The sequence below is a fragment of the Falco biarmicus genome, chromosome 2 (genome assembly GCF_023638135.1).
Source record: "Falco biarmicus isolate bFalBia1 chromosome 2, bFalBia1.pri, whole genome shotgun sequence".
Lineage (NCBI taxonomy): Eukaryota > Metazoa > Chordata > Aves > Falconiformes > Falconidae > Falco > Falco biarmicus.
This window is the reverse complement of record NC_079289.1, coordinates 34,156,533-34,172,830: the sequence shown is the minus strand read 5'-3', so window position 1 is coordinate 34,172,830 and position 16,298 is coordinate 34,156,533. Positions and strand designations below refer to the sequence as shown.

Genomic DNA, 16,298 nt, shown 5'->3' with positions numbered 1-16,298 from the left:
TCCCACTGCTACTGTGACACATTACTTCTTGAAGGTACCAGGCTAAATCACTGACCTGGGATCCCTCTACAGTTTAAATTAGTCACTTACGCGTTAATAGTATCACCATATGATTTAGGTAGAGCTACCTAAATCACTGTATAATGCTTGAAACTTCCTATATCCTTTGCCAGGTAGTCAAAATTTATGACACAGCAGTCCAGAAAAAAGCATATCTAGCTTTTACAATTTTGGCATAATTTGTTTTCTCCCATGTCTCTGAAAGGTCCTGTTTCAGTTTTATGCAAATACACAGGTTTTGCTTTCTTGTCTTTCTTCTATTTTACTCTCCTTATGTTTTGCATTCTGTGACCCACCTACAATTTCATCTTTGCAGTCACAAAATCCTTAATTATCCAGCATCATTTATCAGTAGGATTTACCTTTAGAACCTCTAGTCTTTGCTTATTGTTCTTAGGAACTCTGTCACTCTCAACCAAGGCGATGTCAAAGCCATCTCCTGAATGTCCAACAATATCGTACTGCAAGAAAGAAACTTCATCAGTCATCTGTTAGTCACAAATGCCCCTTGGGTCACAATGACATGAGACAGATCAAAGGCAATTTCCTTTCAACAAGAAAACCCAAATACTGTTCCCTGCTTCTGTTTATGAGCTGCTTAAGGGAATAACTTGCAATCTCTCACCGACATGAAAACATGGGAAAGAATTGTTAAATATTGAAATTAAAGAGCAGTTACTTATTTCCATAGTCTGTTTTTCACATCATCCCACCAACTGCAGAGTGGTGATGCCTAAGATCAAGACCTTGCCCTCTCACATTGTGTACGTGTTTTTTTAAAGTAGCAATTTTCATCCTCTTGAGTCTGACAAACAAGAAGTGCATTGTTTGAGAGTAGCTCCTATGTTTGATGGATCTTTTTAGTGACCTCATTCTGCTCTGAAAAAAAAAAAAAGTATTACAACCCTTCTTTTTTAAAAATCAGCACTCCTTATTTTTGTGCATAACAGATCAAAGTCATTGCTGAAAGTATGTAGGGAAGTGAATTCCAAGAGTCTCTGTACGTTTTCAAAGGAGATCATGTGCACATCATTCTTCTGTGAAAGATGCTGCAAAAATGACATGTAGAGCTGTAATAGTTCAAATATCTTGTTGAACAAATAATGTAATATTGGGAAGGCCTTTGTTTTATGTGCAAGTTTTACTGCTGTTCTATGAAAACGAAGACAAGCTGAGTTATGGCAAGGTCCTGCCCTGCCCTTTGTGTTGTGGATGTGGCAGTCACCCCAGGGAGAATTCATGAGCAGGACAAAAGTGGATTTAAACTGTCTACACCAAGTAATAGAGCACAGTTCACAGATCCTGAGCCCGGAGAGACCTGAGCTGGCAATTCCTCAATATGAACATGTCTGTATTTCCCCTCACTGGCTGGCACAGACCTCTCTTTAGCTGACAGGGAGCCCTTGTGCAATATTTTGCCTTTCTGTTTTCTTTTATTCAAGTACTGCCTCTAGGTCCCTGCCACGTTCACCATCCCTAAATCCCACATAATCACTTGGTAAAAGGGAGACCTATTCCTTAATTTTTTTCTGTCTTTTATTTCTTTTTGAAGACCACTTTATTTGGCGTACGTGAGGTCCTGGAGACTGGAGAAATGGCATACTTTATCAACAAAGCTCTTTTTATTTGTTTCCTTATCACTAATTTGCTTAAAAATATATCAAGGGTAAAAGAAAGCCACAGCAGCTGCAACAACACTTTTAAAGGTGACATCTCCCTCTGCAAAACAGCAAACGTGCCACATACTATAAATTATTTCACCCAAGGTAAGCCCATTTTATGACAGCCTCACATAACCCAGACTTCCTTCCCTTAGGAAATCTTTATATAATCTAGTCCCCATGCAATCCCATTTCTTTCTGCTCTGTTGGCTTTCCCCATTCCTGTTGTCCTCAGCTCTTCCATTTCTCGTATTTGCTACTCAGCCTCATATAAAGCTTCCAGTCTGATACATGCTTTCTCTTAGAAACCTATTTCTTATCACCAATAATGCTTCAGAATCTCTCTTTCCTGGTAAATATTTAGTTGGTGTTTCTGTCTTCCTCAAACCATTCTCCTTCCTGGAAAAAAACCACAATTTTTGAGACTAATGTTCAGCATATTTCCTAATTAATACAGGAATTAATCCAGAATGTGAACCACACACAAAGAGAGCGTGCGTGTGTCCTGGCATATTTTTTTAAATACTAAAGATTATTCAAATCAGAGGAACTAAATAAAGCAATGGTTTAATGAAGCAGAAAATATACAGCGCAGCTAATATGATTCTTATGTAATGTTAGAAATGTCCACAGATCTTCAGGGTAGGCTCTTAATTATGAAACCCTGCACGTCCTTTGCTGAGCAGTTTTGTATTTGGTATCACTTTTAAATCAACAACCTAATTATGTAAAGCAAAATGCTGTCATTCTCCTGTGTAAAAAGAAGGTCGATTCCTTCGTAATGAGCTCCTTCCCAGCACTTCATGGACCTCTCCCACCGGGTGTCCTGGTATCAGCTCTGCCATACTGAGTTCATGAGAACAGACACACTTTGCTATTTGGGTATATAATTTTGGCTCTTGGCAAATAACAGACCAACCTTTTCTCTCAAAAAGGCTGGGTTTAAACTCAGTTTGACAGTCTGAGTAACGGGAAGTGCTGTAGCTCCTAGATGAAACACCAGAGGCTGACCCAACAGTTGCCCCTCCCCACCCCCATTCTTGCCCAAGGCAGGAACGTACAACCTGGCTATGGGCAAGGTGAGGCTGAAATGATCTGAGCAAACTATTGCAGGCACGTAGAGGTGTTCACCTGGGAACGTCGTGTCCTGCCTGCTCCCTCCTCAGCTGGCTGCTTATTATTCTCCGTGTGTGCCCATGCATGCGCCCAAGTATGTCTACTTGTGTTTAACAGACGTTATCTGTTTCCTGGTTCCTTTGCTGACAGTTTACTATGCTATTTGTGATTAAAAAAACATGTGGTGAGGCAGCAGGCAAGAAGTGGCTGTTTACTTCGTTCTGGCTGATGCATTCTGTGTCAAGCAGGGCCTCCCAAAAAGCAAGGTGAGATCCTGCCATGCTGTGGAAAAGAAGTGCTACGGTTACCAGCCCTCAAGTGCGGCTCCTCTTGGTCCTTTGATCCCCCTGGAAGTCAAGTCAAGGACCAGGAGGGGCCAAAACCTAATGAGTGTGAGGTTGCTTTTGGGCAGCTTAGCTCCCCAAACTGTGAGGCTGGATGAGGATTTGCGCCCCAGCAAAGGAGGGGACAGGAACAGAGCAGCACTGGCTTGGATTGACTTAAGTTAACATAGGACTGCAGCCTGGGAGACGCTCCCTGGGAGAGAGGGATGTGAGCACGCTCACAGCCAAGCTTCAGACATGACAGAAAGATGTTTGCCCAGGGGAATGTATGGAGTTTACTGCAATTTAGGACAGGCATAAAACTGAAGAAGCCCAATCCACAAGGGCAAAGGAGGATTTAAATCTCTCACCCAGGTCTTCTTTCAGTAAATGGCAACCTCCCGATTTGTGTTCTAGTAAAATGTACCCTTAGTGATTCAATGCTGTTCTGGCGTGCTCATTTTAAAGAAAAGGTGCAGACAGCTGTGCAGCCCTGGCCAGCTGGGAACACATGCAGGCACACACACGCTTTGCCAAAACCAGCTTACTTCCTTCGCAGTAGTTAAAGGTGAGCACAGAAAAAGGGCTTCTGAGAAGCAAGGATCTGACGCTTTTTTTCCTCATAAATTACATAGAATATATATGGATGGAGTTACAAGTAAGAAAAGAGCTGTGATATGACCTTTCTTGGAACTGAGTTTTGTTTTGTTTTACAAAACAGATTGCAAGCATAGCTCTCAGGATAAATCCAGCAGCAAGATACATGTTTGCTACAGTGCAGGCTTAATTGAATTAATATATTATTGCGGTACACTGTGGCTCATTTTCGAATAGCCTCAGGTACAAGAACTGCTCTATTCAGAGCTGTGAGTACACAACATGTAAACACGTCTCTTGAAATAGCATCATTTTGTTGGTTTCTTTCCTTACAGGCTAAAACCATCCCTATTCCACTGTCACATTTTGCACTGAATGGATGGTTGCTGCTGCCTAAAATGAGTAAAATGGAAGACTTTGTCTTCTGCAGCTGCCATGCCAAAAGGTTTAATTTCTGAAGGCGTTAAAAAGCCGAAAGAAGACGCATGCTGAATGTAAAAGGCAGTGTAAATTAGACAGGCCTCTGCCGGAGGGCTAGATATTTATAAATTTATCTCTTCTTTGGACAACACTGAACATTCTTCTTTACTAAATTTATTTCAAACTTTTTGTTTATTATTTAAAAGAAACTATTCTGGCAAGCATGTGGAGCACTTCTCTTCCTGAGTTAACAGTTCTGCCTCCATAGTAAACTTTACAAAAGCAGAATGCTGAAATGGGTATATAAACCCTGCAATATCCCTTTAATATAGCTATAAATAACAATTCAGACTTTTCCTACCAGTTACATAACATACCATTTATTGAGCCACTTACAGTTATTTTAAAGGCTTCATAAAATTGCTGTTGGATAATTGACTGGACATGACTCCTAAATCTGCCATCATGTGTGCAAATGATGGTAATTAGGGATGATATAAAACCATATGGTTTGTGTGACAGATGTAATACTACCTCAGATAAAACAAAGAACAAACTGCCCTTCTGCACATTTTCAAATAATTGGCAGCTAAAACGAAATGTACAAAAGATGTTAAGAACTGAATCCTGTAAAATAATTTGCTTATTATAATGTATTTGTGTAAGTGATGCATCCACACATTCAAAGGCGCCAAGGGGCATTTGTAGGAATATATTTAACCTCCATTATTAGGACAAGACTGAGAATGTGGCTTCTATTACCTCTGTCACTCCCACTCTTTAATAAAGCACTTCAGAGGAAGCGTGGATGAGATGACATTGCAAGAGGGCTTTGAAACATGGCTGTTAATTTAAATGGATTTCCCGACTGTGGGAGGCTCATCCCCTTGACAAGGAATGATTCGCTTCCTGCACTTATAGTAAATGGAAGCAGGCAGGTTGCCCTACGCAAGCGTAAAAAGGTGACAAATACCTGCTGGCAATTGCCTGACTTTTTATGAGGGATAACCTGTTTGGTACAGTCACATAGCCAATACCTAGCTCTTCTGTAGGAGAAGGCAGGGAGAAAGTATTCTCTACTTTCATTCGGTGTTGTAAAGGCCAATTGGACAATCAACATCATCAGTAATACCAAGGGGTACCACACATGGGGAAAGCTCAGCTCGTATGATGAAACAACCAAGGAAAAGCCCATGTAATTAATTCATTTAGCAGAGAACTAAACCAATAAACCAGCAAAACTGTGATCTTGAGCAAAGGCCAAGAATTGGTTTCCAAAGCCTGCATTGCAGTTAGATAGCAGAAGGGAACTTTACTATATAAATCCCCTTTGAATGCCTTGCTCAACAATCCTGATGGTCCCCCAGGTCCAACACATGTTGTACAAGAAGCCCCTCATATCTGCAGCACATGTCATTATGACCTTGCAGATGGGGCTGCAACAGGAACAAGTAACAGCAGGCATATCTGAAGGCCCCAAAAGTCTATTTTTTAAAAAAACAGGCAAGAACAGGATAAGGAAAAGGAGAAAGGAAAAAGTGATAAACTACAGATTTCTCACTGCTCACTACACAGTTGTGTGGGTTTCTTTCTTTTTTTTCAAATGGTTTCTCTTTCAGAAATGAGAAATGTATGCTATTTTTGCAGATATTTCAGCTTTGTCCTGAGCATCTTGAAAAGCATCAGTGTTCTCAGTGATATTTTAAAACAATCACTGGCTCTTTTAATCTCTGAACACCTAATTACACTCATTAGAAACTGAGGAACTGGCACGAGCTCTGGCTATTGACTGCATTCATGCAGGTGTGGCAACTACCACACCAGATTATACCCCCAAAAACCTGTATATTCAGGCTAGAGATTTCAGAAATGCTGTTCATTTTTATCAAAGGAACGATCTGAAGAGTCCACTGGCACATGCACAGGAGACTTCTCGTATCACAGGACTGTGTAATGTAGGTTAAAAAGAGATACTTTAGCCTAATCATTGGATCATGTTAAGAATATAGTTCAAACAGGCCTAGTTAGTAAATGCCTCTGTGCTCATTTTGGGGGATGACTTCAGTGGCCAGTGAAGCATAAGGCCATATCCTGTTTGCTGTCCTAGTCATCTCTGGTCTACTCTTGTAGACATGCTTTGAGTGAATCAAATCCCAATGATGTAGCACAGAAAGATGTGGAGGAAGAAAAATACTTTTGTTCCCTTGGGCAACAGCAGGTCTGCAGTTGACAGAGTTCACACTGGATCTGGCTAGCCTTGGCTCAAAGGGCTGTTGCTGTCCCCCCAAAGTTCTCTATTCAGTGAGAGAAGCCCTTGAATGGAGGAGAGTTACCTCAGAAGCAGTTGAACAGATGCAGAAAGCTGATGACAATTTTTTCCCTTGGTATGTCACCAAAATTTCCAGCATCTTCCTTACCACTGTTATTTTAAGTATAAAATTGGCCTTATAGCTCTTCCGACTCACAGAGATTGTAAGGATAACATCATTACTCCTGTCAACTATCATCAAAGAGTGGCAATGTTCATATCTGCACATGTAAGTATTTTTATAAATGGTAAGTGGTTGTTAGAGAGGCATATTTACTATTGCAACTAAAAGCATGTTGCGTTATTGGCTCAGCCAAATACAGGCTTTCATCGATACGCAGGGCAAAACACTGGCCAATAGCAACTATTTCCAAGCAAAATATAATAATCTGTAATAGATACATAGGGATTTGAAAGGTAATGAAACAGATTTTAAAATCCCAGAACTGAAGACAGTTCTTAATGATCTTACTAATCCTGCACAGCGGTCTGTCTGTCCATCTGCTTCTATGTGTTATTCCTTTACCATGCACCTGAGGGTCATGTCTGGGTTCTCAGCTATTGAGCTGCACTGGAAATAAGGACAGCTGATTATCTGCCACTACACAACATCTTTTTTCAGTGTCATCACTTCTAAGCCACTGTCCTCTGTTCTGTAAATGCAAAATAATTCATTCTTCATAACAAGAACAGAATGGCTGTCGTAGAACAGAACAAAACAACCGTCCTCTGGTCACTGTTTCCATTTTACTCAAGATTCTATCAGCTACTTGATTTCTGTCTCCTCCAAACTGCACTGTTCTTGCCTCCTTAGCCATTTGTTGTATGGGGACCCCTCCATACTCTTTGTAATCTTTGTCACCCTCTCTTCTTTTTCAGCTCTACAACAACTTTTGTGCGATGGGGGACAAAAGTTGCAGATGTTACTGCTGATGTGAATGCATTATGGATGTTTACAGTGACATTCTGATGTTTTCTGCTTTATTCTCTGTCCTTTTGCTCATAGTTTCTAATGTTCAATTAGCTTTTTTTGACAGCTAGTGGGCACTGAGTGTTCAAAGAACCATATAACATAATTGCAAGATTTCTTTATTGAGCACTAATATATAGCCGAGAGTGAGCACTAATGGATAGCTAAGACTTCTTCATTGTGTATTTAAAATCAGAATTGTTTTCTCCCACCTGTAGCACTTTATATTTAATAGCACTGAACACCAGCTGCCATTTTATTTCCCAGCCACCATTTATGGCCAGGTCCTTCTCCAACTTCTTCCAGCTGGATTTCCCTTTTTATTTTCCCAAATAACTTCACAAAACTAGCAACTTTTGCCACCTCACTATCCATGCCCTTTTATGGATCACTTACAAATATACAGAACATAACAACATGGGCTTTGGCACAAATCCCAGAGTTCCACCAGTGACCTTCCTGTATTACTTCACTGTAAAAAATGACCACTTAGTCTGTTTTCCATATTTTTAGCAGTAATTCTTTTATCTGAAGGCTTTCCCTTTTATGCCCAAAGTAGTATAATTTCTTCACAAGCCTCTGGTGAGGGACTTTGTCAAATGCTTTTGGCTAAGGAGATTCTGTCAACCAACCTTGCTTGCCACATATATAGACACTCTTCAGAATGCACTACTTCCCTTTACAAAAGCCATGTTGATATATCCCAATATATCATTTTATACTTGTGTCCACTATTTCTATTTTGCATGCCTTTGTGGGCAATCCTGCATTTGGCCATACTAATATTCGTGTTGCTCAGATACGCCTGATTTACCAAGCTACACAAATCGTGTTGTATAATTACACTACCCCTGTTAATATTAACATTACCTTTTCTATTATCAGTGAGCAGGAGATTCATGAGCAGCTGAACCAATACACCCCTTGTTTCCCATGATGTTCTTAATTACAGTTGAGTTCCCACATGGCTTCTCTGGGCTAAGGTCTAAGCTTATGGTTACAGCATTTTTCTCCAACAGGAATGCAGAGCATCACCCTCTACCTGGCCTATTTTCATAACATTTGCAGGAATCTAGTGTCTTTGTGAACAAACCCAGTTTCAAACTTGTTTGAAATTGTGCAACGTGCTCCGTTTAAGCATGTTTAAGGGGGAGAAAGCATTACTGCCAGGGAGTACGTTAGTGCATGACTCCTTTCCTTAGGAAAGTAGGCTAAAAACATAAGGCTTGTGCCCTTTTTTACAGCCTTTTCCCTGACAAATGGAAGTCTGCATGACTGGACTGTAGAAGACATTCTAGAAGTACATACCTCCATATGGCCTGTTTTTGTACAGGAGATTCTACAGAAGAACAGGAACCTGTAGGATTATGTTGTCAGAGGAGCAACATGAAGCAGACCTGGCTGAATTGATCTGGACTAAATTTTCTACTAATTTTGTTTAGGAGATTCTACATTTATTCAGATGTATTTGAAGTCTTGTGCTTGAGATGCTCTTGGGTAAAGGCATTGGACATCTTTATTCTTCCATCGAACACGGAGTCTGTCAAGAATGAACTTGAGATTGGCCATACCTGTCTTTTTTTTTAAGGTTAAAGAAACATATCCTAGACCTTGTTTAGGCTTACTGAGACCAAAAAGGGTATAAAAATTATTTACAATTCCTTTCCAGGCTACTATTAAATGACATTTAGAACCTAGTATCTTTCAGCAGTAGAAATTATTTTCTTGCTTTCAGGTAACTGGAAGAGAACACAAATAAGGGACAAGGAAGTTTGGTCTTCCTGTGACAAAGTACTACTGTCTGTACTTCGGGCAGACGGAAAGGCAGAGCATCTTTGCATGCCCTGAAATTCACTTATACTTGTGTTCTGTAGGCTTAAGTGTTTCTGCCCAGAGAAACAAATAAACAAATACAGAAAACCACAGCAAATCTCACTATATCAAAGTCTTAAAAATCTTAGATTGAATGCTCCTCTGCCGAAGTGTGTAATGTTTCTTATCCATTCACTAGTATTATTTTTCAGGTTGCTAGAAATAGATTAATGTCTTTATTTTCTTGTGGGAATGAATAATGCTATTTGGCTAGACTGACTGCTGAAACACTTTTTTCCACTGCTCCACAGAGCCTGTGCAATAACCACAGAGCTCCTAGCCCAGCTGTAATTACCTTGAATTTATGCTCATAGTTCTCAAAAGCTTCCATGACCATGCAGACAGCCTCCATGGAGCGTTCCAGTCGTCCATCCACCCCGTTAAAGCGGTACATGCTACCGGAAACATCCACCACCAGGCGCAAACGTTTAGGTTTCTGCTGGGGGCTCCCAGGCTGACAGGGAAACAGCAGAATAAATCCCAACATAAATGGGAAAGGTAAACATCAGTAATGATCACGCATTTCAGAAAAAGAACCCAGTGGACTTTGCAAAGCAAGAAACTTTTATCCAGAAAACATCAATTATTAAAAAAAAAAAAAAGCAAAACCATTTTAACCTTTTTTCTAACTGTTTCAAACCAGTTACTTGACAGATAACTCATTCTTCCCCCTCACCTTCAATGCCTGGAAACAAAATACCTCGAAAAATTCCACACATGTTTGTCATGAAAATAGTTTTTGTGTCTCAGTTTTGATTCTTAACATTTTATTTCAGTAAAAAACCTCTCAATTTTGCTCTTTCTGCCAAAGCTTATAATGGAAATGCTTTTTCTTGGCTTACAGTACTAACAGGGACCCGCATATGATTGTAAAACCTTGTCTGCTGAGGTTAGTAACATTCAAAAAATGTTTGAAATCTTGTTCTGATTAACTACTTGTTTCTTCTTCATTCTGTTGCTGAAACCATTCTTTTTTCCTGAAAACAATCCCCACCTGTTTTAACAATTTTTGGCACAGTACATTCAAGGGAGGTGTTTTATTTAGTGTGCAGTGAGGTGAGTCTGGATTCAAGTATAAGGCTATTAAAGATGATCTGGCAAAAAGAACATTCACATTAAAAACAAATAACTAAAGTGTTTCTTTTACCTGTAAAGGGTTGCAAGCTTTTGTGTACTTCATTCTTGTAACTATTCTCTTAACAGACTGTGGCAACCCTGTCCTCCCAAAGACAAAGGGAGAGAGAGGGCCCATTAAATTCTACATTTATTTTGTTTTTTATTCAAAACTTGAAGATGTCCTTTTTTTTTCCCCTAATTGAACTAATTTTACAAAGCCTTAAAACTGATACATTAAGTAAACACATTTTGGGAAAAAAAAAAAAAAAGAGAGAGAGAGAAATGAAGATCTAATCACTTTTCCTTTATTGATCTTTCACACAGGCAGTGCCAAGTTCCATAAACTGTTCAAAGCAACAGTCATCAGGACCAAGTAGCATAAAAAACAATACCAGGGATTCATCAGATGTGGGTAGTTGACATGCAAAAATATGTTGTACTCTGCTATTTAAAATAACATTCTTAGCGTAGTTAAAAATTGTAATCTGTCATTCAGTACTACTGTTAAATACTATGGACTAGCCCAACCAGTTCTGGCCAGGTTTTGTTGGTCTAACTCAAGTGGTTTCTGTGTTGCTGACTCACATTCGCCTAACCGTAATGTCTTCTAAGGAACAGCTGAATTGAGCCATAAGACAGAGAACTTCACTGTATCTTAATGGCTTTTCCTCACACTTTTTTCCCATTATAATTTTTATTCACGTAAATCCAAGTGTCTCTGGAAGCTGAAATTCTTTGCATATCACAGAATAAGGAGAAGACATTTGTAAAACATTTAAAAAAAAATCCTAGGGTACTTGTGTGTTTATCAACAAAATTTAAATTAAATTTGTGAGAAAATATTTTTCTTTTTCATAGAAAAACAAACGAACAAAATGTTATCTGCTAATTGCCTTCAACTCATTAAAATATAAATAAGAACATAAAAACTGTTGCATTGGATCAAAAGAAAGCACTGCCTAGATCAGCATCCCCTCTCTGACAGTGGCCAACAGGAAATACATATGGAAGACTATAAGAAGAGGTAAAGCAAATTTTCCACCCTGTGGTTGCCTCTGTATCATGGACCTCCCAAGCCAGCAATGATTATTCTGAGTTTCTTATCCCTATAACTTACTCAAACTACAAACACAGATATTGTACAGCCACTATGTAATCAGCAAACGGTTAAGCTCTTCCCCACTTTTCCCTGCTACTTGTTGGATACTTACTTGTGGCTCAAGTTCTCCCCGTCGTTTATATATGGCTTTTTCTCCTGTCAGCCCGTCAATGATTTTGGCATCATCTAGCTCTCCAACAGCTTGGTGTCTCAGCCATTGTCTTTCTTTACCTTTGGCCTACAACAGAAAGAAACCTTAATTCACTCAGTAACATGAGTGTATGTTGGACCATTTAAGACCTACTGAACATGACATACACATGCATTTTCTTTATAATGATGTGAAAGTTTTGGCATAAGTCAAAGAATTCCAAACACATTTTCATAGCTGTACTGATCTTTTTCTCTGAAAGACAAAATAACACTACAAAGAACATGTTCCCTTTGTAATTTTGCTTTTTTAAAGATGTTTCATACATGAGAGTTTAACTGTGGACTGCAGAAAAGTTAACATTTTTCTTTCAAATATGCTGGAAAGCTGTAACAAGCCTCTGCAGAAATACATACAACCAGAGGGACATGCATAACTGACCATTTGTTATGTGTTCTTAATCCAAGCAGTGTCAGAAAAAAACACTGGGTGACTTAAAGGTAAAACTAATTAGTATTCACCTTAGGTAATGATAAGTGGTTTCTTTTAAAACAATATTAACGATAAACTATTTTTCTATTTTAAAATAAAACCCTTGAAAATTGTGATACTCAAGAGAGAGTCCATTAAATGCTTCTTTTGTTTTATTTAAAAGGACACTAGTTATCTACAGCCTGACTTGATGAACTTGCACTACAATCCAGGAATTCAAATATTCATGGAACTCCTCTTCATATTACAAGCAACACATTTAAGAAGGTTTTCAAAGGATACCTTCAGCATGGTTCATAATACATAAGATCCACCTAATGACAATAAAGTCTGCATATATGAGTTTCATGGTTTATTTCATTTCTGCTTAAATCTCTAGGTTGAAGTTGCTCATCCTAGTAGCAAGCCTAGCAAGGAAAGATTTTAAATTTGCATATGTATAATGCTTTTGCACTCTCAGCAAATTGGTCAGCAGCTGGAGGAAAATCAAATATCCAGCAGGACACAAACTGCCTTAAACTTTGGTTCTGAGGAATGCAAATCAGTTGCTCTCTGATGAGCAGGAAGTATTACATTACAAATCCCTAGTGAACTGCAGGCCTGGGATTTGCAAGGACAAATCTTTACAATTTTTTACAGTCTGAGCAGTCAGATGATGGCTTCTTAAGGCTCAGACAATTTTTAATTTCACTTTGGTCAAAATTTATGAGTTTTTCTTTTGGGTATGTATGAAGAAAGAGTTCTGGACTACTGTCTGTTGCCTATATTTACTCAAGACTAACGGACTACTTGGCTATGAAAATAAGTGGGCAGGAAGAATACACAGCCACAAGGAAAAGGTTTTGATTAATTAATTTTACAGTATAGAATTTACATAGCTGTGAGAAACAGAGTTTTTTAGTTAGTAGTGTCAAAACCTTTACAGATGCTTCGTGATGGGAGGCAAAACCAATGGCGATACATGGAAAGCTCAGCCTTTGAGTGTATCGCAGAAAGGGAAAGTGGAAAAGATTTCTTAGGTGTGAATTCTGTCAGTCGTGCCCGCTGACACATTTTCATGGTGCTACAGTCAACCTCACTTTAACCCACTTTGGCAGTGGGGCATCCATGAGTTTGTTTTTCCCACCAACTAGTAATTTCCACCATCATTAAATACTCTTGGGATTAAATTTGAAGTCCCTTCTTCCATAGGATCATTGATTACTTTGTTGCCCAAAGAGTTGTGTAACATCACAAAAAGACACCTGAAAATTCCAGATGACCTCTACATGCTCCACCAAAACGTCACACTGCAGTTTTCCTGCTGTGAAGAACACAGTAGGACAACTCACGGCAAATTTCAACAACACTCCAACTAACCATTACAAAAACGCTCCTGGAAACAACACGCTGCTGAGTGAGCAGCTGTCTAAAATGAATCATGCACCTTCTGGGATGATGCAGACGAGATGAATTTGTTCCTAGTCATCTTAGCCACTGTAAGTACTGGAACAGAGGTAGATCTTTAACACTTCCTTAGGGCTGCTGTGTTGTCAGATTTTTGTCATTTCTTCCTTTCAGTAGGCAGCAGGGACAAAACCCCAGAAGATTATAAAGTTTTGGCTTCAATGAGCAAATTCTCAGTTAGTTTTACTACTGTTTTCATCGACAATGCTTTACCTTTGTGACTATTCATTGTTGAAGGAACAGCAGTGTGAGAAAAATAGTGCTTTTAACAATGGATATAGTTAAAAACCATGTAATACTTTTTGAAGCTTATGCGACAAAAGCCAGTATTTGAGCTGAAATTATATTGGAGGAACACAGAGTTGACACTCTCTCCTAAAACAGGAAAGAATGCCGACAAAATCTGACCTAAACTCTTTACAAAATGATGCTAAAATTATTTAGACTACTTAGCATCTGCCTCTTCTGTGCAGAATTCCCAAGAATTTATTTCCTTTTATAAAAGCTGAAAAAAATTTAATTGCCTTAAGCACATGTGTTACACAATGCACGTATATATTAGAGAGAAGCTTCATACCATTTTCAATATGTAATTATCATAAGCTTAAAAGCAACATAGGTTTAAAAGCATGTACAATTTTCAGAGAAAAACATAGCTATTACATATATACCTTGCTTTGATATTTTACCAGAAAGGGCATAGAACCTGTTACTATTGCAACATACTGCAACCACACTGATGAAAAGATATTGTATAGATATTCACTGTGCTGCTCTGGAAATTAGAAAAATGTGCTAGATACCGTATCTTATCAGCATGGCAATGGCTGATCACAGTACGCCACTGCAGTAATTCTTTTCACTGAAAAGATCAAAGGCATATTTACAACACCACCACCACCCCCCAAAAAAAACCCCCAACAAACCAACCCAACCTCCTCCCCTGTGATATCTGTAAATATCACAGAAAAAGTTGTGTATGTGGAGTGACCATATCTAAATATGTCAGTCCTAGCAGTAGGTCCGAAATACTGCCAGTTGTGGACTGCATGTGTTTCTGGGAAAATAGTACACTCATGTTCCCTTAGCTGCTTTTAACAGTCAGAAAACTACTACTGGCAGGGCACAGGGGTTTTTTTGAATTGTCAGGTCTCTGAGCCACGTTTATTATGGGACAGACATTATTTTATTCTTGCTGCTATGATCAGACTGTTCCTACATGACATAAATCAGACAGAGCCCCAGTAGACTCAGTGACTCAGACTCAGGTTTGCCCAGTTTAAATGTAGGTGCCTAAACGATGCTCAGAAGCTATAGGAACAGTTGTCTCAGATTCCCTCTGTAATAATCAATAAAAAGAGAAGTACCTTCTGGAAGGCAAGTCATCTAAAATCTAAGAAGGCCTTTCTGAGTGACTGACTGACCATAAGCTTTTGAATCTGGAGTTCAGACAGACAGCTTTGTTCAGGGTTTGGCCAGCATTAGGAGAAAGAAGAAAGCTCGTCATTGGATTTCCTGGACTTCCGGCTTTGCTACTTCTACAGAAGATAAATGACAACTTGTAATGTTTTGTTAACGTTGTTCAAAGAGCTGACAGAGATCAGTGAGCTATGTGAAGTGAAATGAACAATGAAATTACATTCTCAGACTGTATTTATCTATTGGTTTCAAGGATCAGCCTATTCCAAGCACCTCTTTCTGCTGCTACTAATTTTTGTGAGCCATCAATAACTGGGCCTGAATCCCAGCCTCTTGATTCTTGGGATATAAAATCTAATCAAAGGAACATATTTTTTAAAATCTCACAAACCTAACAATAAAAAGGCATATGTCGAAAAGAAAATCCAGATTAAATATACATGGACAATATATTCCTATTACGTGAATACAATGAGTTTGAAAGAAAATGAACTCAAACATTTTTAAAAAGCTAAAAGTGTTCTCTACTGTGAAGGTCATTTGGGATTTTCACAAAGTTAAAAAGACACAGACTGAGCTGCAAAGTCTACTGCAACCTACTGTGGCATTGACTTCTTATTTGTGAAATAAGGAATGCCTGACTGATAACAGAAAGAAAACAGGTTTAGCTGAGAACCTATGGTGTACGTAAGACTATCCAGAAAAAAGGGGAGACCAAGGCATAGTCCTTCATCAGGGCTGAATGACTTACCGTGCTGAAGAATTCAAATAATTTTTTTTCTTCTCAAAAAGATAACATGAAATGTGTTTGGACTCAGCTTCCCAATTAACAGAAAGCATTTTGCAACTAAGTAAGTCCTGTTATCATTTACCTTCATTTTCCCAGTGCATCTTCTAATAAAAAAAAAACTTACCAAAATCTATATGAAAATTTATAAAGCTAAAAATTTGCTTTCAGTATTGCTCTTATTCTACAATCTAGCTTTTCCAAATACAGTTTTTGTTTTTTCATCATAAAGTACACTTACTAGCTCTGTGGTTAGCTGTCAAAGGAAGCTGGCAAAGTCTCAAAATACTAAGGCTGTTAAGACTTTGCCTTGATACTAAAATGACCTTTTTAAGAAAGCAACAGGATACATCTCTTTAAATTAAAATATGTTATATTTTGATTATGATTAACATGATCCCTGAATGTAAGAATTTTGGCTCCAAGGAGTAGATAAGGCAGAGTGAAAAAAAGACTTAAAC

General features: G+C 38.6%; 1 protein-coding gene across 2 annotated transcripts in view; it reads right to left on the bottom strand.

Moving 5' to 3' along the window:
• Nucleotides 1-16,298, bottom strand: part of VWA8 (von Willebrand factor A domain containing 8) — a 185,933-nt gene that overhangs the window by 5,365 nt on the left and 164,270 nt on the right. For both annotated transcript variants that reach the window (XM_056329815.1, XM_056329816.1), the window contains exons 41-43: nucleotides 11,655-11,780; nucleotides 9,623-9,781; nucleotides 423-521 (exon numbers count right to left, since the gene is read on the bottom strand). In XM_056329815.1, coding sequence (XP_056185790.1) covers nucleotides 423-521; nucleotides 9,623-9,781; nucleotides 11,655-11,780 — 384 coding nt within the window. The remainder of the gene's footprint in view (nucleotides 1-422; nucleotides 522-9,622; nucleotides 9,782-11,654; nucleotides 11,781-16,298) is intronic.